This window comes from Callorhinus ursinus, unplaced genomic scaffold (genome assembly GCF_003265705.2).
Source record: "Callorhinus ursinus isolate GAN/ISIS: 27379988/994484 unplaced genomic scaffold, GSC_fseal_2.0 scaffold43, whole genome shotgun sequence".
NCBI classification, from domain to species: Eukaryota; Metazoa; Chordata; class Mammalia; order Carnivora; family Otariidae; genus Callorhinus; species Callorhinus ursinus.
Window position 1 is genome coordinate 11,931,582 of NW_027397105.1, and position 24,396 is coordinate 11,955,977.

General features: G+C 63.8%; 1 protein-coding gene across 7 annotated transcripts in view; it reads right to left on the reverse strand.

Annotated features, from left to right (window-relative positions):
- Nucleotides 1-408: 408 nt before the first annotated feature.
- RAI1 (retinoic acid induced 1) overlaps nucleotides 409-24,396 on the reverse strand; it is a 118,205-nt gene continuing 94,217 nt past the window's right edge. For 6 of the 7 annotated variants that reach the window (XR_012375034.1, XR_012375035.1, XR_012375037.1 and 3 more), the window contains 4 exons: nucleotides 9,839-15,365; nucleotides 5,762-5,855; nucleotides 2,404-3,770; nucleotides 409-1,911 (listed from right to left, as the gene is read on the reverse strand). Coding sequence is in view for 1 of the 7 variants with exons in the window: in XM_025864403.2 (XP_025720188.2) it covers nucleotides 1,897-1,911; nucleotides 2,404-2,453; nucleotides 5,762-5,855; nucleotides 9,839-15,349 (5,670 nt within the window). In the remaining 6 variants the exon portion in view is untranslated. The remainder of the gene's footprint in view (nucleotides 1,912-2,403; nucleotides 3,771-5,761; nucleotides 5,856-9,838; nucleotides 15,366-24,396) is intronic. The other variant, XM_025864403.2, reaches the window with a different exon arrangement.

Below are 24,396 nucleotides of genomic sequence, written 5' to 3' on the forward strand. Positions count from 1 at the left end.
GGTCTCAGCTGTCCCTTTCTCTCTGCTTCTACCCCTATCAGTTGCCAGGGTGACATGAGAGGGTGACTCCGTGTCCTTAAGGATCTGTTGTGATGGGAGCTACAGCCGTATCGCTGTTTGGGCTGTTCGTCTCACCTCCCCTACCCCTTCGCGGGTTCTCCCTCTCCCAAACTTGGGGAAGTCTCCGGCCCCCATCATAACCTGAGACCCTGAGGCCGCGTGGGGTGTGGGGTGGCTGGGTGGATGTCTACGCAGCAGGGGCTTGTCTCCCGTTCCCGCCCTTACGGTACCGACTAGAACCCTTGCCTGTCCATGGGTGTCCCGCCGAGCCTTCCTCTCCATCCCCCCCCCCCCCAGGCCTGGCCCCCTCTCCCAGCGGAATCTGGTTAGAATCCACGGGCTGCAAACTTCCAAAACAATCGTTGTATCTTTATTGACTTTTTTTTTTCTGAATGCAATGACTGTTTTTTACTCTTAAGGAAAATAAACATCTTTTAGAAACAGCTCGATACACACAATCTTCAGTGTGAAGCAATATACTAATAAGAACACTAGTCGTCTTAACATTTACAGTCTTCATATATATTATATATATGTATATGTATACATATATATACACTATATAACGAGGCCAGATATAATACACACGTTTACCATTTTACAGTCATATGTACAGGAAGTTGCTAGGGCGGCCCCAGTGTGGGGGCTGCGTCAGGCCTATCGAAGCGTGGACAGAGCTGAGGACACAGACGGACAGGCGGACGGACTGGCGGGGACTGGCTTGGGCCGGTGGTGGCTGCGCCGGGAGGGCGGGCATCGTCGTAGCCCCCTTCCCGGCAAGGGCCCCGTGCTGAGGGACGCACGACGCACGGCGGCGGCGACACACGGGAGAAGCGAGCATGTTCCCAACATATATACATTCTATGTAACATATATATAGAGGGGTACACAGGTTTGTACACGAATCTAGCGCTGTCTCTGCTCCCGTGCCGGGTGGGCGCTGCTGTCCCTGGAGACGGGTGGTCGTGCACAGGGACGGTCACGCATCCACCGGAGGTGCGCTCTGGTCGCCACTCCCTTCCTTTGCCTTCCCAGGCGGCGCTCCAGGGGTGGGGCGGAGGACTGGAAAGGGGACGACAGAGGCCAAAGGGCGGGGGCCAGTCCCGCCCACACCCGGGGAGCCCGCATCCCCTGAGCATGGGTCCCGGACTCCCCAGGCCCTGCCCCAAACCGCTCGAAAGTGTTGGCCGAGGCTGGGTGGGTGGGAAGGGCACTAGGACACGATTCGAAAGGATCCTTCCAAAGCCTCCGGCCTCCTACCCCGCCGGCCTAGTCCTCTCCAGCAAGGCTTCGGCTCCCTCCCTACCCCCACCCCCAGCCCCCCCGCCTCGGAGCCTGGAGCCGCCCTGGCCACTTCCAGGGCCCTTTGGACCCCCACCCCCACCCCCAGGGCCCCTAGCTGCAAGCCACGCCGGCTGCGGCGGCGGCAGCACCCACGTGGAATGTGTGCCACGTCCTCTTGGAACTACCAGGGGGAGAAGCGTGTCCCCAGGCTAAAGGCGTCTCCAATCCCCGCCGGGGCCTTGGTGCCCCAGGGAGTCTGGCCGCTCCGCGGGCTCCCCCTCTCCAAGCCTGGCCCTGGGGGGTGTGGGCGGGAACGTCCTGTGTCGTCCTGTTCCGGGAGCAGGCGGCTCCGGAACGTGTTTTCTTCCCAACCCGGGACCGCAAGTTTCAGCCCTAGGCGGCCAGATCCAAGATCCGGAGTCCGGATCAAGGATCGGCTCTGGACCCGCGCGGGGAGCAGCTCAAAGGCCCGGGGGCTGCGCAGGCGGCTCCTCTCCTTCGGCGGCGGGCGGGCAGGCGGGCTTCGGCGGCTTCTCCGGCCGCTGGGGTGGATTACAACGGCAGCCTCTGCAGGAGAAGAGACGCCCGAGCGCCCGTCATTGCCGGCGGTGGACACGTGCTAGGGACTAATAAATCCCGGCCCCGCCCCTCCCGGCGTGGCCCCGCCCCCCGCGAGAGGCTCCGCCCTTGCCCGCACTGCTCGCACCGCGCGCCGGGGGCCGGAGCCTCCCCTGCAGAACCCCCGGCCTCACCTTAGGCCTTAACATTTCTCTACCCCCACTCTGCCACCGTCACCTCCCTCCGCGCCCATCGTCCTGTGCCCCTGCCTGCCCTTCCTGTCGCCCACCTGGGATGGCTCCCTCCTTCAGGACCTGTCTCGTTATAAGGCGGTCTTTATGACCAGCGTGTGCCTACCTGCCCCAAAGGCTGCAGATACACCTCGAATAATAAGGTTTTGGAGGCGGACAGGTGGGGCCTGGGCCCTGCTGAGGGTCCACAGGGCAAGGGGTGGGGAGAGGGGAGGGGCTCCCCTCCAGGGAAGGCTTGCGGGTTACCTACCTTATGTTTGGGACACTTCAAAGAAAAGTTCTCTTCGATGAATATGCAACCTGCCACCAAAAAGAAGTGTGGGTGGTTAGGATGGCTGCTGGTGCCTCGTCAGGGGGCCAGGCAGGGAGGGGGACCTAGCGCCCCTGAGACCCTAGGCTACGGGGCTTCTTTGCAAAAAGTAGAGCAGACCCTGCTTGAGATTCTCCAGGGTCTAAACTCCATCCCGGCTGAACTGGCCTCCATCTGCCTCCAGCCCTACTGGCCCGTGTGTCCCTGTTCTGCCCCCCACCTGGAAGGCCTTCTTGTCACTCGGGAGGACTTCCCTGACTCCCTGGCTATGGCAGAGACCCCCTATGCCCGTCTCTCCCCTGCCCCTGCTTCACTTCGCTTGGCCACACTTGTCACTTCCTCCTAGTGGTCTAAATACCGGTGACTTGCTCATGGTCTCTGCCCCACTGGAAGGCAAGCTCCGTGTGGCCGCTTGCCCTCTTCCCTGGATGCAGGCCCAGCCTCGAGAAGGCCTTGATAACGAGCGGGCTAATGGACTGGGTGGTGCGGTCCCAGGTCTGGATTCAAGTATCAGCTGCTTCTTTGAGCCTCGGTGTCCACATCTGTAAAACGGACCTTATGCCACCTACCGTGTCTGTCTCTATCATGGGGACTGATGAGGGCAATGTATATAAGCCACCTGCACGTGCGTGGCTCAGAGCAGGCACTCAGGATATGGGCTTGTCCTTGTGGGGGCCTTGAAGGGGAGGCAGACCTGAGTCTGGGGCCAGGGGGAAGACTGAGGTCTTGGATCTGGGTGAATCCCAGCAGGTATTTGGGTGCCCACAGCACTGGCCACCCTGGGGGGACAGAGGATGGCTGAGCATGGCTGGTTCCTGCTGCCCGCCTCAGCCCAGGGGTGCACTGGCATCTCAGCAAGTCCTCACTCCACTGCCCGCTCTCACCTACGGAGGCCCTGGCTTCTCCCCCAGGAGTCCCCGTTCACAACACCCAGTCCCCTTCTGGGCTCACCCCCCTCCCTCCCATGCCCCGATGGCCATTGTTCTGAACAAACCCCAAACCCATAAATAGCCGGAGGCCTGAGCTGGCCAAGCAAGTCCTCTCCTTCCAGCACATTCCTCCTGCTCACGCTGTGGCTCTGTGCCGTGGCATCGCGACAGCGTGGTGGCTGGTAGGCAGGGCGGGGAGGCAAGGGCAGATCCGCAGGCCCGAGAGCAGGGTTGGGAAGGCTCCAGGCCTGCAGCTGGCTCCCCTTTTTTTCCGACCAGCCCCGGCCAGAAGCTGCAAACTCAGGCTGCAAAGTGCCCCTGAGTTTCTGCACTCGGAGCCAGCGTCTGGGGGGAGATCCTCAGTGTGTCGTCTTCCCTCTGCTCAGGCAAGCGAGACACGGTTCTGCAACTGAACGCACGCCTTCCAAAGAGCACTGAGCTCATACCCCAGGCCGGCTGCACACGGGGTGTCCTCCCCGCCCCACATCCCACTGCAGGCCTGACGGTCAAGGGATGGGGTCTCCGCAAGTGAAGGGCAGGAGGTCACCACGTCCCAAACCAGCTTGCTCAGCCACCCCCCGGCATGCCCCGCCCCTGGACATGCAGAGGGGGACCATAAGGAAGGAGCCGGGTCATTGGTTCTTGGTGCCTCTCTTGGTGTCTGCACCTGGGGACCCCGGGCCCCCCGCAGCCTGAGTGTGGAAAGGCTCAGACAGGACCCGTGGTGCGCTGGCTTCTGCCAGCAATTTCGAGTCACTTAGCCCCAGGGAGGTGCTCGTTAATGGGGTTGAACGCACAGGGTTAGTGGGCCAGGGCAGCAGGGAAGGGCAGAGGGGGGCAGCCCCGGTGCCCTGCGGCCCGAGAGCCGACACCTGGAGACCCGGGGCCTGGGTAGGTGCATGGTGCACACGGAGGCCCGGGGCTCCCGTCTGCCAAACGCCGGATGGCCTGCCCAGCCCCCTGCCTCAGGTCCTCTGCCCTCCACCCCTCCTGCCTGGCCAGAGGTGCCCCGGCCAGCCCGCCCTTCTGGCCTCCGGGCTCACTTGTTCTCCCAGCTTCTTTGGCTGTCGCCCCCGCCCCCCGCAGCTGTGAAATGCTGGCGCCCACTCCCCCCATGCGGCCCCCTCCTGCGATCTGACGACCCCTTGGGCTGACGGCCAGTGGGTCTCTCTGTCCTGAGCCCGGCTGGGGACAGCTCCCCAACCTGTGCACAGGGAAGCAGCCACGTGTCATGGACAGATGGCCAAGAGTTTTGCTCCAAGCGCCCTCCCTGGGCCGCCAGCCTCGGCAAGGTGGCTCCGTAGTTCCGCCCATGCAGAAGAGGCCCCAGCCTGTGAATCTGGGCAGCCTGGGGGACTTGGTGGGGTCAACTGTGGGGGGCCCGGGCCCGCTGGGCGGGAGAGCCTGCATGGAGCAGGGCAGAGCTGACCGGACAGCCGACCACGGCCGTCCCCCTCCCGCCACCAGTGAGTGGTGCGGGGGTCCGCGAGCGGGCATAGCCCTCAGCACACCCCTGGCTGGCCTCACACCTGTCTCCCAACACGGGGAAGTTGGCCGCTGGCTCCGCACCTCCCTCTCCCTGCCCCTCCCCTAAGGCCTGTGCACTCAGCGCCATTGAGGTCTCTGCAAGCCCCTTCTCACTGAGTCAAGAGTCTCCTCCTCCTGTGGCAATCCCCGGGGCTCTACAGACATCCCTATTATGTGGGGAATCCTCCGGAGACTTCATTCAGAACAGAACCTGTATTGCTCCAAGCCACTAACCAGCTGCTGCGCACCTCCCCTGACCTTGTGGGGCCTGGCGCCAATGCCACCTCCTCCAGGGAGTCCTCCTGCATTCCCTCCCAGCTCAGACAGGATGAATCTCTCCCACGGCACACACTCTCTCCACCGTATCTGGTCTCCGTAACTTTGGGCAAGGATCATGCTTTTCCTGTCTGTCCCACTCACAGGGAGGCCCCAGGGGGCTGGACAGTACTGCGCTGAGAGCGAGCGAGCGAGCACGGGATGTGGAGCCAGACAGGCAAAGTCTGTCCGTGCTGCTGTGTGTGGCCTGGGGAAGGCAGCCTATCTGTAAAGATGCAAATGGGGACAGAGCCAGGGCCTGACTCCGGGCCTGGTGGGGAGTGGGTGTGAATTAATCCCCGCAGAAGGAGGGGGTGCAGCTCGTGCTCGCATTCCAGCCCTGGCGAAGGAACTGTCCCCACTCAGTCCTGTGTGTGCTCCTGCGGGTGGCTCAGCTGGGGCTGCTGCCGCCCTGGGAGCAGGCGGCGGGGGGGGGGGGGGGGGCAGGGGGGGGGGGGAGTGCAGGGGAGGCCTGATCCTGCCTCCAGGCCTCCGGGGCCTCCCTGTCCCCTGGGGCTGGCTCTTACCTGCATCCGTGGCACACGGGTAATGGTACGTGTGGGTACATCCTTTGTGGCAGCACCCGATGGTGGCCCCGGCTTCCTGGCAGCTGGAACAGGTCTGGCGAGGAGAGAGGGAAGCTGGGGTGAGTCTGCAGTGGGCCCCTCACGGACCCCACCTCCCCCCGCCCCGAAATCAGTTGGAAGGAGGTTGCAGGTGGCCCGGGGGCTGATTCTGTGGCAGCCCCGGGCTCGGATGAGGGGACCCTCTTGGGGCAGGGGCCTGTCGAACCCCAAGCAGGATAAATGTCGAACCTCATGGGTTCGCATCCCAGCTCTGCCATTCTGCGCTGGGTGACCTCAGCCGGTCATCCAAAGTCTCCAGGCCCCACCTGGGCGAGGAGGGACGGGCCCCCCGCCCCGCTACAGGCCAGTCGTGTGAAAATCACACGGGAGACACCGCGTGCCCAGCAGACGACAAGAAGCGGTGAGGCTGCTGTGGGTGTGGCTACCGGCTGGTGCTGAGCAGGGCTTCGGTGCGCAGGGCACGGGGCGTGTCCTTACCCACTGGCTCCTCTCAGCCGCCCTGGACAGGGGCGGGGGGGGGGGACTGTCATGAACCCCATTTTCTAGACGGTGAAACTGAGGCCTCCACTCCAGGCGAGCGTGAAGGCGATAAGCATCGTTTTCTACCCTGTCTGGCAGCCACACGAGCACGGAGCCCAGAATGGACCTGTCCCACCCTCCGAGGGCCCCCGCCCCCCGCTGCCCAGGTGCACAGAGGAGGGGACAGGCAGAGTTGCTTTAGATGCACGCGGTGTCCCACACCTGGCCCAGCTGTCCGAAGAGGGACGTGGCCGGGACAGCTGGGCCACTCCAAGAAGGCCCTCTGAAGAGCAAGAGAAGCTCTGCAGCCTGGAGAGGGACAGGCTGGGCCCCAAGTCCCGCAGACTCCAGAACTACAGCCCCGCTCTACCAGTCGGGGAGTACATACCACGGGGAAGCAGAGCAGTGGTAGGCCCAGGCCCCAGCGCTAAGCCACCGGGACGGGTCACTCATGCGGCGCCCCGTGGGCCTGGAAGCAGCCACCTCATAACCTTATGATGTTGGTATTATCATAATTCTACCCAGGTTGCCGAGGAGAGCTCAGAGAGGCTGAGTAACCTGCCTGAGGGCACACAGCTCCCAAGTAGCTGAGCTGGGCTTTGAGCTGGCAAAAATCTCCCCGTACTGCTCGGGGCCAGGGGTGGGCTCCATCCCACGTCCACGACTGAGAGAGGGACCCCACCTGCAGCAACTGGGAGAGACCAGGAGCGAGAAAGTCTTCTCCCACCTTCCTGGGGAATAAGGCCTGGGAAGGCTCCCTGCGGCATCAAGCTGGGAGGGGGTAGGTACAGGGAGATGGGCTGGGTATGTTCTGGAACATCAGGTTTCCATACATGCCTTCAGATGGGCAGTTGCCTTCCGGTCAAGGCTGAGATCTCCTGGGGCTGTGGGACCCAAACAGTGCCTCAATTTCTGACCCACAAAGAGGTGACGGAGCAGAAGGGGGGCCCAGACCAGGGCCAGGCCCTCAGGTGTTTTGTTGGTTAAAGGGGAACAGCCAGAGGGGCGGCGCCTGCACTGAGGCCCGCCCCCCCCCAAAAAAACTGATGAGCGGCGTTCCAGACACGAAGAAACCGAGGTACAGAGAGACAGAGGTGTTGGGCCCTTCTGAGCCTAGCAACCGAGCTCTGACCCCCTGCTCCCCCAGCAGGGCTTGTGAACCTGCCAAAGGATCCCAGGTTGGTGGGGGGGGGGGCCCAAACTGGGGTCTGAGCCCTTGCTAGCAGCTTCCAAGTAACACCCAGTGAGAGGTGCATGCCCCCATCCTTGGCATCCATGGCCAGGCCTCACCTGGATAGGACGTGGGGTCTGCAGTGGTTCTGGGCAGACTGAGAAACTGAGGTCCTGGGAGGTGGGCATGGGAGGGCTGAGGGACAACAGTTTGTGTGGGGGTCCTAGGGAGGGGTCGGAGAAGAAAGAGGGCTATCCCTGAGGGGCCCCCACAGAACTTCCGCCCCCCCCGAGAGCGAGACTGAGGCCAAGGTACCAACAGGCATGCTGGGGCCTTCTGAAGCTCCCAGAGGGCAGTGACTTGCTGGGGTCACAGACCTCAGTCAGCAGAGCTGAGGTTTGAACCCGGGTCTGTGTGTCTCCGAGGGAGCCAAGGCAGTAAGAGGTCTTGGCCCGGGACAGGAGGCCTAGGCTGCAGGAGGTGAGGGCGTGGAGCTGGGACCCTCAAAGTCTCAGAGCCTGGCCGTCTCTCCAGAGTGTTCTGAGCGTCTGGTGGGGGGACGCTGCTTTGGTGGGCCCCTGTGAGGCTCAGCCCGGCTGCCAGCTCGGGCCTGGCCCAGGGCCATCGGAGGCAGGGAGGCCTTTTAGACCCCATCTGAGCTGACTTGGGGGAGGTAGGAAGATGCGGCTGGGGAGCAGCGAAGGCCTGCTGGTGTGTGTCCTAACCCCCCCAGCACCGCCCCCCCGCCCCCGGCCTGACCTTCCCAGGGATGCCCCCAGTGGCAGGAGGCCAGCAGACCATTTTGGGCATAGGGCGCAGCGGGCGGAGACTGGCGTAATTCCAGCCCAGTGCTCAAGAGCTGTGTGACAGCAGGGAAGCAGGGTGCCACTCTGACCCCCAGCTTCCTTGTCAGTCCAGCAGGACTTTAGTGCAGGTCCATGAGGCGAGACCAGAGCTCCCGGGACAGGCTCAGCCCGTGTTTGATTAGCCCACCACCATGGAAAAGACTGGATCGGGCCCCAGCTCAGAGAAGGATGGAGAAGCAGCACAGCCTGGCCCAGAGTCGTGGAGGCAGGGGAGGCCTGGATGGGGGGGGCCTGGTGGGGCGTGGGTGTCAGAGGAGGGGATTGGTGATCTGAGGGTATTACTTTTTAATGATGGAAGAGACTTGAGCCTATTTCAGGATGGCTGGGAAGGAGCCAAGAGCCAGTGACAGAGAGAGAGACAGAGACAGAGAGAGAGGGAGGGAGGGAGGGAGGAGCACGGAAAGTGCAGGTGTCCTGTTGGAGGTGGGGTTTCCTCAGTCAGGTTGCAGGCCCCTGGGCAGGATGTCTGGGCCTGCAGAGGTCTCCCACCATGCCCCGCGGCAGTGGAAGGTGGGTGCAGGAACCCAGGTGAGGCCGAGGCCCTTGGGCACAGGAGGTTTGCATCCCAGGTGTGGCTGTCCGTGTGCGTGTGTGCGTGTGTGTGCATGTGTGTGAGCGCGTGTGTGCGCGTGTCGGGGGGAGGCAGGCAAGAGCACAGGCCCCGGGAAGAGACTGCTGACCCCGGCACCCCGTCTAGCTGCCTGCTCACTCTGGCCTCCTGCACCCCTCAGAAGGGAGCGCGAGGAGCAGGAAGCCCTGGTAGCTGGAGTGGTAGGAACACTGCTGGTGAGCCGAGGCCCCGGCCGACGTCCCTTGTCCTCGCAGGGGGCCGTCGGCGGGCGCTCAGACAGGCCTGGTGGCTTCACGGGCACGGACTCACTCAGCCCTCACAGCCCTGCTGCGTGGCCCACGCCGGCCATGAAGACACGGGGGTACGGAGGGGCGAAGCCCCAGGCCCCGAGTCCCACGGGGAGGGATGGGCCGTGCTGGGATCTGAACCGAGAAGGCAGCCTGAGTTCCTGCTCACAGACCTCAGGGACTGGAGGTCCTCCAGGAGCACGTTATGACCGTTGCGGAGAGGTCCCCAGACCACCCTGCCCGAGGGGACACGTGCCGACCCACCATGTGTGGAGAGGCTCCTTCCCAGAGCCCAAGGGGACAGGTAGGTGCCGGGACGGGGGGGTGGGGGGGGTGGGGGGGAACCTGGAGCAGGAAGAGCAGGAAGGTGCCGCGTGCCGGGCTGGGCCGGGCAAGTCGGGGACCGGGGTGGGTGAGCGTGTCCTGCCTCGGCCTCAACTCCACCCCAAAACTCCCCGGAGAGGAATTGGTGACGGCAGGCAGGTTTGGCCCAAACCATGGCGCCGGCAAAGATGGGGGGGGGGGGGGGGCTTCCCAGTGGCCTGCCCGCCTGCCTGTCCTGTGCACCCCGGGCTCCCCGCCCCAGCCGGGCTGGCCTCTTACCATGTCCACGGCCACCTTCATGGCCTCCTGCAGCCCAAAGAGCTTCCCGGCTACCAGGTAGACCCCGGCCGTCCACACGGCGCAGGCCTCGTGCACCCAGTGTTCCTGGGTGTCCCCGCCAGGCTCGGCCGGTGGCTCCTTGCTGCACTCATGCTTGCGGCTCTTGTCAGCCGGGGCCGCCTCCTCGCCACCGTCCCCCCGACTGTCACAGCAGTAACAGCTCTGCAGCCGCCGGGACAGGCCCCGGGCGCTGGTGCGCAGCGAGCCCTGCTTGCCGGGGTCGGCCGGGCCCTCGGGCCTCGGGGGCTTGCCAGTGGCAACAGCGGCTGCGCACTCGAGGTCTTTGAGTGTTCTCTCGAGGGGCAGCGAGACCTCCTCGCAGGTGCCCTCCGGCCGCACCTTCTCCTTGAGTTTTGGCTTCTTTTTGGGGAGGCAGTGTTCGGGGTAGTAGGGCCCACAGAGGTCCCCGAGGTCCTTGAAGTTGGCCGGGTTTTGGCAGAGGCAGCAAACAAGGCAAGAGGTACTCAGGGCCTTGGAGACCACGGGCCCCAGATGCATGGTGGAGGAGAGGGGCAGGGAGGGCCGTGGCTGCAGGACAGAGCCTCCAGGGAGCGTGGCCAAGGAGGCCCCGGTCGCGTCCAAGGAGAATGAGCATGAGGACGAGGAAGAGGAGGCGGAGGAGGAAGGCTTCCTGTGGGGCTTGGGCTCCTCCCCAGGGGAGTTGACCACAGTGCATATGGTGGTGAACGCGTCTCGCTTCTCCACCCGCACAAAGGGCGAGAAGGCCGGGGTGCGGCTGTCTGCCCGAAGCCGCTTGCACGAGGAAATGTACTTGAGGCGGATTTCAGGCTCGGCGGGATCCAGGGGCAGCACCTGCTGCTGCCGCCGCCGCTTGGCACGCCCCTTACAGGGTGAGGAGGTGGAGTTCTTGGCCCGGCCCCGGGTGAGGCGCTTTCGCTTGGAATAGCTGCTGTAGTTGGTGTGGCCCGGCTGCTTCTGTGCCCTCGTCTGGGCCTGGCAGGGCCGGCCTTCAGGGGACTGGGAGGCCAGGCCCAGCTCCTCTGTCTTTGGCTTCTTGCCTCCTCCACCAGAGCTGTCCTCACCGCCCCCCTGAGTGCCACTGGCCCTGTCTCGGGGGGTCAGGAGCAGAGCCGGGCCTAGATGGGGCCGCTTCTCCAGGGGACCTCTGGGGAGTCCGAGGGCTCCAGCCCTGCCTTTCCGGCTTCTCTTCTTAGGCGCCAGGGCAGTCTCCCCGGGCAGCAGGGCCTCGGGCGATGTGAAGGCCTCAGTTTTGAAACAGTCAGTCGAGGACAGTTTCTTACTGTTTAGGAGTTTGCCTTTTAAGGATCTGTTGGTCGGATTTCTGCATAAGGGGTCGGCCCCCGGAGCTGCGGGGAGCTTCTGCCCGGGGCCCACATTTAAGAGACCTTCTCCTGCCCCAACTGGGCTGCCGCCCGCACTCTTCAGCCCACGGTCCTTCTCAGGGAGAGAGGGGCTCAGAGGGTTACCGGGAGGGGCCCCCGGCGCCTTGCACGCAAACTTCTTCAGGCTGGGCGAGGTGATCTTCTGCACAATGGCCTCCAGCTTCAGGCCCCTGCCTTTCCGGGGTGGAAGCACCTTGGTCTTCATGGCCCCCTGGAAGGCCGCCCGTGAGGCGAGCTTCAGGCAGGCATCGGGGGTCTCTGGGGGCGGGGGCTTCACGGCAGGCTCGCCGCTGTTGCCCTTGGCGGGCTTGGCCTTCTTGGGCGAAGAGACCCTCTTGAAGAGGGTGGAGGGGTCCTCGGCTCCCTCCTCCTTCACATCCTCCCCGCTGCCGCTCCGTAGAACCAGGTTCCGCTTCTTGGTGGGGACGGGCGCCAGGAAGGCCGACTTCCTCTTGAGCGCGTGGAGGGGCCGGTCAGAGAGCTTGCTGCCTGCGCCCGGCTTGGGGACCCGGGCCCGCTGGCTGGCCCTGCCCTCCTTCTGGGGGCTGCCGGAGACCTTGAACGAGGCAGGCAGGTGGTTGTTGGCCAGCAGCTTCTTGGCGGCACGGCAGTTGGGGAGGCGGCTCTCCGAGGGCCGCCGCCTCTTGGAGTGGAACGCCTCCTGGGTTTTCGTGCGGGACCGCAGGATCATAGAGCGCTGGTCCTTGCCCGGGGTGCCGGGCGAGTCTGTCTCCTTGGTCTTGGAGCCCATGGGGCTGCTGTCCGAGGCCACGGGCAGGGCGGCCGGGTTACTGGGGCTGGAGGCCGCCTTGGGTGACGGCTTGCCCACCCGCTTGCCGGACTTGAAGGCGGCTCGCTGCTTGCCCCCCAGTTTGTCCGGGGGGGCGGGGGTGGTGGTCAGGCCTGGGGGTCCAGGCGTGCGGGGCTCGCTCAGGGCCGTGAAGGAGCGCGTGCACATCCTGGGGAGCCCTTCTGAGGCCCCCCGGCCTGGGGCTCCCGCTCCTTCCATCTGTCCCTGCGGGGGCCCCGTGCAGGATTCGGGGAGCAAGAGGTCCTTGGGCAGCACGGGCGCCCGGCATGGGGAGTCCTCAGCCTCCGGCAGCCCCCGGTGCACCCGCCGGCTCCGTAAGCTTTTGCCGCGTGGCACGGGCTCCTTCTTAGCAATGGGCGCCTCGGGCACGGCCGGCTTGTTGGGCTTCTGTGCCAGGGAGGCATCTGGGGCCAGCGTGGCAGAGTCCCCAGGCGCCAGCACCCCGTCGGGGCCTCCTTCGCCCGGCTTCATGTGGGACAGGGAGGACTCAAACCAGCTCTGGACCTTTGACTCGGCGCCCACAGTGGGGCCCAGCAAGATGACGGAATCGCCGGACAGGTGGCACGGGGAGCCCCAGCCGGTCTTGGTGTCCAGCACCTCTTCCACCTCCTCCTTGGTGCACAGCAGGGGGGCCTTCGGCGACAGCGGGTCCGGCAGGCCGGGCCTCTGCTCGGGGCTGCCCAGGAGCTCACACAGGGAGGAGTACTCCTCCTCTGCCTCCAGGTCCTCTTTCCTGCCGGGCGGTGGCAGCAGGGGCAGGTCCCCGAAGTCCGCGGCGGAGCAGCAGTGCCGGCTGTCCTCCAGCCAGCGGTCGGCCTTGCCCACCTCGGGGCACTGCAGCAGCCCGCCCACCTCCTCCTTCACCCCGCCCGCCGCCTCCTGCGCCGAGTCCCGAGGCCCGGCGGCCTTGTCCCCGGGCGGCTCCCCCTCCTGGAAGCCCGGGCAGCCCGAAACCTCGTGGGCATTCTCCTTGCCCACGCCGTCGGAGGCCTTCCCGCCCTGCTCCAGGCCCTTGGTGAGCTCGCCGGGGTGCAGGCCCCAGCGGGGACAAGCATCGCCCAGGTTTTCCTCGGGCCAGGCGAAGGGGTTGCCGCCATCCGCCGAGCTGGCGCTGGTCGTGTCCGGGAAGCAGTCAAAGGCTGCTGCGGCAGGGTCCGGCGTGGCGGCCCCGAGCGTGGTCTTGGGGCTAAAGGCGAGGGGACCGGCCGTCTTCTTGGGGTCCGGGGTGGCAAAGCCCACGGAAGGGTCTTCGAAGAGCCCCGGGCTGAAGTCCTTGGCACCGCCACCCTTGTCGAGCTGCAGGGCCTCGGGCAGGGCCTCCGGCTCCCCCGGCCGCGGCCATGCGTTCTTGGCCACGGCGTCCAGGCAGGCGCTGTGGTTCTCCAGTGAGAAGGGAGGCTTGCTGGCGTCCTTGGCCGGGCCAGGCGCCTCGGCCCAGGCCTTCTCGGCCTTCTCGCCGATGGCCTCCTGCAACCCGAGGATCTCGGAGGCCAGGTCCTCCTGCGCCAGGGCGCTGAGCAGGAGCCGCGGGCAGTCCCGCTCGGCTGCCACAAACTTGGAGAAGCTGTCGAGTGGCAGGCTGCCGTGCAGGCTCTGGAAGGAGTCGTCGGACTTGGTGGACATGTCGTCGGGCGAGGTCACCGAGCAGGTGGACACCGACTCGGGCTTGGCCTTGGAGTTGCCGTGCACCCTGGCGGGGCTGCCGCGAGCCTGGCTGCAGTAGAGGAAGCTGCGCTCCAGCGGGTCCTCGGAGCCGCTCAGGTAGTCGGCGTCCGGCGGCTCAGCGTGCGTGGACTGCGGCGTGCTGCTCGGCGGCTCGGACAGCGGCGTGCCGGCCGCCTCGGCCGAGTAGCCGCTGCCCTCGGGGCTGCAGTGCTGACTCCGGTGCTGCTCTGGCGTCCTGGACGCCAGGTTCTTGGTGCCCTTCTTCTGCGGCACGGCGGCCTTGGACAGTAGCAGCTGCTGCACTGTGTTGGAGATGTTCTCCACCTGGGACGTCAGGGCTGTGAGGCTCTGCAGGCTGAGGTCCGACAGCAGGTTCTCAGGCAGCTTGTCCTTCGGCGGCGGCTTGCCGTTGCCCGCCTGGCTGTCCACCGAGCCGGCGGCATCGGTCGGGGAGGGGTTGAGCAGGGGCATGAAGTGGCTGTGGTCCGTGATGCCTGCGGGGAAGGCGCCGGCGCCGAGTGGCTGCTGGTTGTAGGGGAAGTTCTCTAGGTTGGGCATCAGCGGCGACGGGGTGGAGCTGTAGGAGGGCGAGCGGCCCACGGAGCGCGCGGGCGAGTGGCCGGAGCTGGGGCTGAAGGTCTGGTAGTACTGCTCCGGAGTCCTGACGGCCGCGTCCGGCTGGCAGTAGCCCGGGCCCTGCTGCCCGTAGTGCTGGTACTTGGCGAGGTTTTGGTAATGGAGGGTCTCCTGCGCGTGGTGCCGGCTCTGAAGCGCCGCCTGCTGCTGCTTCTGCTGGTCGTAGCCGAGGCGGCCGGACTGGTAGGCGTGAAGGTTCTGGACCCGCGGGCCCGGCGCCAGGGTGGCGCTGGCCGTTAGCGGCCGGTCGTGGGGCTGGGCGGACGGCGCGGTGCAACTCTTATAGGAGTGGGCGCCCTGGCCACCGCCGTTGCCGCCCTGGGCGCCGGAGGAGTAGCTGGAGGAAGCGGGGAAAGACTGGGAGTGCTGGGGGAAGTGGCTGCCCTGCGGGAAGGGCAGCGGCGAGGCCATGTCGTTCTGCAGCTTCTGCCTTTGCAGCTTGGGGTACGCCAGGGGCTGCTGGGGCTGCGGCAGCTGCTGCTGGACGTGCAGCGAGTGAGTCCGGAAGGGCAGCTGGGCGCCCTGCTCCGGGTACTGCCTGCCAGGGGGTACCGCCGCCTTTTTCATCAAGCTGTCGTCATATTTGCCCACGCCCCCCGGCAGGGGCTGCGGCTGCGGCGGTGGCGGCTGGGGGGCCCCCCAGGCCTGCAGGCTCTCCTCGCCCGAGTAGCGGCCGGGGTACGCGCTGCTGTCCTGCACGCTGTAGCCTGAGAAGGCCGGCCTGCCCTGCAGGGACTGCTGCGAGGCCAGGCCCTTGCCGCCCCGCGCCGGGCCGGCGGCCGTGCTGGCGCCTCCCTCGTAGGCCGGGTAGGGCTGCGGGCTGTAGTAGTCCTTGGCCAGCAGCCGCTGCCGGTCGCAGCTCAGCCCGGCCTGGTTCGGCTGCCTGTAATTCTCCAGGCGCGATGTCTCCTGTGAGGTCTGCTGGTAGTTCTGTTGTTTGCCATGGAAACCACACCTTTCTCGAAAAGACTGCATGACTCGGGCTGGTTATCTGTGAAAAGAGAAAAGGAGAGAGGGAGGGCGGGGAGGGGAGGGGGAGAGGGAGAGGGAGAGGGAGAGGGAGAGGGATTCAGACGGGCCATTTCCCCTCCCCTCGGAAAGCCGCCCGCCTCCCACCCCTCTCCCGCCCGGCCCTCTCCCCTGCAGCTCTTAATGGTCTCCCCTTTGCCCGAGCCTCCCCACCAGCTGTGCACATATTGACAACTTCTGTGTCAGGGGGGTGTGCTCTGTAATTCCCAGCCCGACATCGGCCCCGCGGCCCGCTGGGCCTGGCCCGGGATGGCCACCGCTGCTGCAAGGCGAGGCGCAGACCCACTGCCCCACGCGCCCGCGGGGGGCACCCCACCCTGCTCAGGGTCAGCTCCTCCCCTCCACCCCACCCACCACTCCCAGCACTTCCCTGCCAGCAGAACCATTTAGCAGAGCGCTTCCCGCTCTCCGGTCCCCGGGGGGCCGGCTGGGTCCCAGTGCGGCAGTGTTCGAGCAGGACCCAGCCATGCGGGGACCAGGGAAGGTCTGCCCCTGCCCAGAGGAGCCACTCACCAGGGCCTGCGGAGAGCGGGCGCGCGTGTACACACACACACACACACACACAAGCAAGCACGCGCACACGCGCACCTCCTCTATCACGGCCATGCCATCTGGAATCTGTCTGTTCCTCCTAGCAGACGTTGATTAGGGGCTGTGGAGCCACGTTAGGCATAAAGCGTCCCCTTCTCCGACTCCCAGTAACGCAGGACAGCGGCACCTGCCTCCTGGTTTTGATATCATAGGTGCGTAAACAGATTACGTGGCCCAGAGTGAGGGAGTGCATGCTAATGGGGGACAGAGCCGCAGTCCCTTGGCCACGGAGGAGCGCCCCACAGCTGGGCGTGAGGCAGCCCTGGCGGCCCCTCCCGTCTCCATCTCCACAGGGTCAGCACCGGGGCACGCCAGGCCAAGAGCCCATCTGTTTATGATTTCAGGGGCTCGGGCCCCTGGCGAGGTCTAACCAGCCCCAGCGCAGGATCTGGGATCAGGAAATGACCCCGGAGAAGCGGTGGGCCCTTCAGGGCAGAGCAACTGGATTCACACAACAGCGTCCAGGCTAAAGGTCTCCCTGACTGGAGGCCAGGTCACCCCAGAAGCCCTCAAAGGAGGGAGGGGGAGGAGCAAGGAACGTTCCAGGCTCAGGAAGAGGAGTCTGGCAGTTAGCCAGACGCCCCGGGGGGGGGGGGGGGGGGGGGGGGGGGGGGGGGAGATTTTCCCCCCAAAACCCCCCCCCGGGGGGGGGGGGGGCGCGCAAGAGGCAGAAAGAAAGGCCCGGGCCCCCAGGAGGGCACCGGGGGACAGTCCAGTTCCCAGCCATTCCCAAGGTGAAAGAGGAAGGGGTTCAAGGCTACAAGATTCCAGGGTTATAGGAGGGACCAGAAAGGAATAAAGAGGCACAGAAGAGAGAGAGACACACACAGACGTGAGAAAGGACAGAGATGTGGGGGGGGGGAGCTCCCCCAGGAGGTCCAAGTCACTCTTCTATTCTCCGCCCAGATCCCCCTTAGACGCCTTTCTCAATGTTGGGGCTGATCAGGGAGGGGGCCAGGGGAGGGGCCCCATCCAGCGGAGCGGGGGCAGCCAGAAGCCCCCAGGAGCCCTGTTAGCACAGCCCGGGGCCCACCTCCCCTGAGCTCGGCAGTCAGCTGACCCTGACTCAGGGGTAGATGCGCCTGCCCGGGGCTGCTGTGAGCGATGGGATCGGCGTCCCACAGGGCGAGCCCCTGCCCACCAGGCCCTGTGACGAACACAGCCCGGCGGCCTCCTCTCCCACCTCCTCCCGGATTTTTCACAGGCATCCCCAACAAGGAGAAATGTGCCCGCCCTTCTGACCCACTTCAGTCCCATCCCTGGCGGCTTGGATCAAACATCACAGGAGGTGCCTGCCGCGATGCACCGGGACCATAGCGGCTGGAGGCGGCACTTGGTTCTGGCCTGGTGGCTGTCAGCCAGGCAGGCAGCCCTGGGCCTCCTGAGCTCTGCGGAGAAGGCTTAGGGGCCGTCCCCCTTCCACCCTTGGGCAGAGGAAATGAGCAGGCGCACAACCCGGCTGGCAGTGGAAGTCACTTTTATTAGGGTGTCACTGGCTGGCAGGCGGGGTCGGCAGCAGGCCCTGCCCAGGAGGCCCTGCTCCAGAGGACACGACACTGCGCTCCTCCTCCGTCCCCCCCCCCCTGCCTGTGTTTATGAGCCCGGAATGCGCAAACCCAGGCCTGCTCTGGAGGCACAGGAGCTGAGCTGCGCCTCGTATATCTGCACAAATTACATTTCGTCTTTTATTAGTCCCAGATCGCTCCCATTTCCTGCTGAGTGTCCTGTGGATATCATTAACATTTCTACAGCTTTATTTTTTATTTTTTATTTTTCTTCACATTCTCCAAAATGCATTACCGGAAACATTACTTAAAAAGAGAGACTGCTATGGCCAGTGTCCGCCGCCGCCCCCCACCTTTAATCAGTCCAGCTGCTGTGTCTTTTAATTTAGCCGAGCTGTATTAAAGGCAGGTTTCCCAATACACACAAGCCCTGGATGCGGTGAAAGCATCTATCTCTAAGAAAAGACAGTTCAATTAAAATACGAGAAGCCCAGTGCCTGATGGAGAACGCAGGCAAAAATGCTCACCCCAACACCACCCTCCAACCCCAGGCGGCGGGAGGGGGAAGAGGGACGGTTGCAGGAACAAAGGCATGGCATCAAAGTCGGGCTCAAGGTCCGCCAGCTCAGCCAGGAGAAAATGGGGCTCTGCCTCTTTAAGAGCTGCCTCAGGCCTGCCACAGGTTCTGTTGTTATTAATTATTATGATTATGATTACTTTTCAAGAGCACCAGGACATGACAAGGAGGGGGAGAGAGGCAGGCACCAGGCAGGGTGGGCGGCAGCAGGAAGGGCCCCTTTGGCAGAGAGGGACAGACCCGGGGTCTGGCCTCAGTGGGTTCAGCTGGAGGGAGAAGGGCACCCCCTAACACATCCTCGTGGGGCTCCTTCGGGTCCAGCCTAGCCTCCCCCCTCCTTGCTTCCCCCACCTGGGTCTTGGGGACACTGGGTCAAGGCCTGATCTCTGAAGTTCCTGAGGGGAGGGAGGAAGTCAGCCTTAAGCGTCCTCTAGGCACCAGATACGATGCTTAGGACAGAAGTCCCTTATGACAACTCTTGGAAGGCAGTCTTCCCAGGACCCTGGACCAAGGGAGCAGGGGAGGACGGGGTGGGGGGTGGGGGGGACCCTTGGCATTGGCCAGGAATGCTCACTCTTGTGCAGGTTTGCTGGGTTAACACTTTGACTATTCTGCCCTTCCAGAGAAAAAAGGTGAGGTTCAGAGAGCAAGAGACTGACCTTTGAGCCCACCCACAGTGAAGTTCCTTTTGCTGGATGACCAGACCGAGGGTGCACGTTCGCTTCCCTGGACCCCACACCAAGAACTCCCACCTACAGGAAGGCGTGGCAGCAAGAAGGTGCTGGAAGGGGAGGGCGTAGGGCCCCCTCTGCAGCCTCTGAGGCCCTGAAGACCAGGCCAGGACCCCCCCCCCTTATTCCGGGAGCCGGACCCACCTCAGGGAGGTCCACTCATGAGTAGTGCTGGTTACTGGCCACCTGCTGTCACCCCGTAACTGCTGTCCCTGGGCCCACAGCCCCTCCAGTGCCCCGGGCCAGGGAAATGGGCACAGCATGGGCCAGAGCTGCTGCAGCTCCCACAGGGGACCTGGTGGAGCCCAGCTGGGAGGCTGTGGCTGGAGGTTTTCCTGAGGGAGAGGGGTGGCGGGAGAGGGGCAGGGTGGGAGACGGAGGAAGAGAGAGGAAGGAAGCTTTCTGTTCCCCAGCAGCGGCTGTGAGACTGCTGGTTCCATCCTACCCACTTATCCAAGGTTGTTTTATGACCCGGTTTCCTGATTTGTAGCTGCAGGGAAAAATGCAAAAAGCCAACCCACTCAAGGCCTGGGAACTAGGAAGAAGGAGAAAGTTCCCTGGAGCAGGAGGCTTGGGAGGCCGGGGGTGTCCAGCGAGGAGTGAAGAAGATAGGACCACCCTGCACCTCCCCATCCGTCTGGGGTGAGTGATGAATACTAAGTAGGAAACCTCGATTAAAATGATAAATCACTAGCCAGCTTTCCTGCTGTCCTGTGGGGTCTACTTTGAATCCTAACGGCCTGGCTTGAATAGGGGAAGGGATGAGCTTCCAAGCAGTCCACGAGACAAACAACTCAGTCCCTGCAGGCCCCAGGGAAGGGTTAGGGTCCTTGGCCTAGGGGCTAGTGGGGAGGGAAGGACCCGAGCTAGAGGGGAGAGCCCTGCTGGGGCAGAGGGGGGCAATCCTGGGGCATAAAGAATCCCAGAGAACAAGGCAGCCCCCACCTCAAAGGATGGCCTCTCAAGACCACTCCATGTGGGCAGCACCCCCAACACACTTGACGCGAACCCCTCCTCATTCATGGGTACCCACGCACGCTCCATGGGAGAACCCCACGGGAGCCCGGCATATGCCTCTGCAGGGCCTCGCTCGGATGGGAGGACCCGGGGGCCGGGGGTTCCGAATACTCAGAGGCAAGCTACGGGGTGAGAAGGGCAAGATGCTGGAAGACCGCCTTGCGCTCTCTCCAGATGTGGGGCAGGCCCCCAGCCAGGCTCTGTGTCTGAGGACAGGAACCCCAGATGAGGCGGGATCTCGGGGCTCTTTGGACGAAGTCTGAATGGGGAGCAGAAGCTTCTGGACTCTCCAGACATTTGGAAAGCCTCCCCTCCAAGCCCACCGATGCTGTCTCCTCCAAGGCCCCAGCTGCAGAGGCCCCAGAGGCCCCCCCTAAGGCCCGTGCAGATCCTGTTCTCAGGGTCACACGCTGATGTTAACGCCCCGCTCCTGGGGCGTCACAGGGTGTGTGGAGCGTGGACTGTGCTAGCTTCTGGAAGCCCCAGGCCCAGTAAGGAAGCCACAACGCCATTTCCAGGAGCAGTAACCTGCGCGAGTCCCACAGCCCAGAGACAACAGGACCCAGATCTCCACCTGGGTGCCTGACTTCTAAAGCTGAGCCCCGCTCCGCAGCCACACCCCACTGCCCCACGGCGCGGTTTCTGGGATGCGGTGGTCAACGGGCCCCCAGACCTGGGCCGTCCAAGACGGAGGGGCCTGCAGTCCAGGTGACCAGCTGGGGTAGCTGTGGGGTAGCAAGAGGGGATTCAGCAGCAATGGTGCTGTTGGCATTCCAGAGCCCCCCACCCCCCGGGGCGGGGGGACACTCACCTATTATCAGTTCCATACTTACCAGTCTCTTGTGGACAGTAATTGTTTTTAGATCATTTTATTCACCATTCAACAAAACAGATATCACCACCTCTCCCCCTTGCTGTCAAAATGAGGATAAGAAGGGGGGCGGGGGGTTCCTGACTCCTGAGTTGTCATCAGCTAGGAGGGCTGGGGTCTGGTGGCCCACACATTCAGGGACCCCAGGTCAGCAAGTCAACGGGCTGGCTCAGAGGCTGCCGTGGGCATCTGAGGGGACCCACGGTGCGGGGAGGGGCTCCTGGTCTGCTCTGTGATCCTTCCCACCAAAGCCCCAGATGTTTCTGGCCTTGCGGGCCGCCACGCAATGTGGATCAGACAGGATCTGTGTGTCCGCTGGCTCTGAGGGCAGGCAAAGGTGAGAGAGAGAGCCCAACTTCTCACCCCAGCCTGTCCTTGAGGGCCACCCCGCGTGCCCCGAGGGACCCTGACTTCCCTGCGGAAGTGGCTTCATCAGCTAGGGGCTTGTCTGGCTGCTTCCTGTGCTGGGAAGATTGTTCTGATCTCTGCACGCCTTACTCCCTCGGCTCCAACAGGACTTTGCTCATGTCACCTTCCCAGGGACCGCTCCCTGACCACTGTGCTTGGAAGAGCACCCCGTGCACGCCTCCTCTCCTACTTCTATCACGTGCTCACCTCCTTGTCCTAAGCCACGTGGCCCGCTGGCTTTACGGCTGGTCTCTCCTCTTTAGAACTACAGTTCCCCAAGCAGGCGTTTTGGCCGGTTTTGTTCACAGCTCTATCCCCATATCCCCGAACAATAAATATGTATTGAAAGAATAATGTATCAGTGTCACATTAACCCTATGGAAATATCCAGAACCAGCCGTCGATTGCAGCGAGAACTGGGTGGACATGGCGGGGCGGGCGGGCGCGGGGGTGGGGGTGGGGGTGGGGGGAGTGCTTATCGCCACAACCGCTCATTCATTCCACAGAGAACAAGCTCCTTCTGGCCTGGCAGGTAATGCACCTGAGTGAAGCCAGCAGGTGGGGATGGAGGCACACTGAGGGTCCCCAGTCCCAAATAAAGTGAGGGGGCGCCTCACTGAACTCCAGAAGAGCTTTGGGAAGGAGAGCACCAGAGCTTCGGAGCTTTTTTTTTTTTTTAAATAAAAAGGGAAGTCTCTCGTTTTAATAAATGTTATCGACCAAGTAAAAAGTTTTAACACCCCAGAGTTGAAGAGGGCCCGTCTGTGGGCTGCAGCTCATCACAAGCCCCCGGGTGTCACACGCTGATGTAACTGGTGCGCCACAGAACTTTGCAAGGGCAGAGCTAGCAGGAACAGAGTTCGGGCACCTGGCAGGTGGTCAAGGCACAGGCAGGCGCTCAGTGTGAAGGAATGAGAACAGGGGAGCACCCAGAACCTTCCCTGGGCCCTGGGAGAAGTCCTGAGACCAGCACGACCCAGGGAAGCGTGGAGTGGGGCCGCAGGGTGGGAGCGACTGGAGGAGGCAGGGCCTGAGCGGCTAGGGCCCCACGGGGAAGGTAAAGCTCAGAGGTGCAGCCAGGTGGGGGAGCCGCAAAGGCTCGGAGGCAGGAGGCCTGAGGCCCCCAGGGGTGGTAATAACCTTCGGAGCATTCCACCCCAGGCGCCAGATGAGGCCCTGCTGTCCGCCCCCCCCCCCCCTTTGCTGGGTCCCTGCAGGGCTCCTTGGTGGCACTTATCACAGTGGTAATCACATAATTAATGGTATAATGAGCTGCTTTACATGTGCCTCCCTGGGCAGAATGTAGCCTGATGAGGGCAGGGGCTTCTTCACCTGTTTGCTCCTACGCCCTAAGTGCAGAAACTGTCCCGACCAGGTGCCAATTAATATTGCTTGGATGGCTGAGCAGATGGGATGGTTGAGGGGCTCAGCGCTGGCTTGGGTGCATCATTTAACCTACCCACAGCTCTAAGGGATGATGATGATGGGCCTGAAGACCAGCCAGGACACGTGCAGTAGCCAATCAGGAAGGAAAGCCCACAGGCTTCCCCTGTGTCCTCCACACCCCCTGGGTCACAGCCCCTCCCTCAGCAAGCCCATTTCTGTTCAGCTTACAGTCGGGTGGGGTGGGCTGGAGTTGGGTGCTGAGGATACAGAGGGAAATGCAGCAGGGCCCCTGCCCTCCTGAGGCTGACAAGACACCCAGGAGGCTGTGGGGTGGGGAGTGAAGGTGGTCAGGGCAGGCTGGCAGGAGGGCGTAATTATGTGAGGAAGGGTAAGGGCTCACCGGATGGAAGGAGCGGCCTGAATGAGGCTGGAGGGAGAACACAGCAAGGGGGGGGCGGGGCGTATCTCCCCTCCCCCACCTCAGGGGGCCCGGCTGCAGTCGGTCAGATGTCCTCTGTTCTCATGGCACCAATCCCTGGCAATCCTGCAAAGTCACCCAGATTTGTTAGCTGCCCTGTATGGCTGCTGGGGGGCCGGCACTCTCCTCTGTGCCTTTGGAAATCTGCGGCCCAGGCTGGAGAGGGGTCTCTGGCTCGTTTTTGACCTGATGCTGCCTACCTCTCCCCCTGCCTCCCGCCCACAAGGCCAGCAGCTAGCAGCACTGAGCCACCAAAAGCCACTTTCTATAGAGCATATTCTAGGTCAAACTTACCCCTCCTTTTGCAGAGGGATTAACAGAAGCCCAGAGAGGGACAGGGACTTGTCCAGGAGGCCCAGCAGGGCTGAGATCCCTCTACAGCTCTGGGCCCCTTGGTCCACCAGAAAATGAACCCGGAGCTGCAAGCCCAAAGGGGTAGGGGTCAAGGTCCTCCTGTTCGACACCCCTGCTTGCCGGAGGAGCCAGGGAATGTCCCCCCCCTTCCCCAGCCTGGGCAGGAACCACCCCTCCCTTCCCTGCCTTTGACACCCGCTCTGCGCAGCATCCTGACAGTCGGGGAGGCTCAGCAAGCCAGCCCCTCCCAGCCCCGTTCCACCTGGGGGAGCCAGGGAATTGGCGCCCCCCTCCCCCCCAGCCCCCAGGGGAGGAAGCCGCCTGTCAGGCCGCCACGGCGTGTCAAATCCTCTTGCTGCCTAATTGTGAGACGGCGGCGTTTAAAGAAACGCTTTTCTGGCCGTCTGCCACACCGCAAACTGCTTGGTATAATTTTATTATTAAGGAGAGAGAAAAAGAGGGAGGGGGGTTGGGGGGAGGGAGGGAGGGAGGGAGAGGGAGAGAGAGAGAAAGGGAGAGAGGAGGAAATTGCTTAGTCCAAGTCAGCTGGTGGAGTATTCTGCTCAATGTGAAAGCGGGGACGGCTTTCCAGTTGGCAAGCTGACTTCGTTAATTGCGCATTCAGTCTCTACTTAGGGTAATTGAAACGAAGCGGGGCCCAGGTCTGACAATTAGGGTCTGCGACTAGGCCATTAACCCTTTCCGCCCCCGCCCCCCCGCCCCTGATGGATACCTCGCGGCCACTGAAAGTGGGGGGAGGGCCGCTGGGCACCCCCGCGAGAAGCCATTCTGAGCCCGGGGGCTGGAAGCCCCACGCGGAGGCGCCGACTGCGGCAGGGGGGCTGCGGGGCGGGCGCCCCAGCGCGAGCAGGGTTAACGCGGTGCCGCGAGTCCGGGAGCCCGGCGAGGGCCGAGCTGGGGATGGGGGGGAGCCGCGCAGGGTGTGTGGGGGTTGTTTGCGGCCTCGCCGCCCCTCTGCAACAGATGTTTCAGCCGTGTAAGACAAAGGCAGAGCGCCGGCTGCTGCCGGGAGAAAATCCGCAGGACTCCCTCAGGGGCAGGTAAAATTTCACCT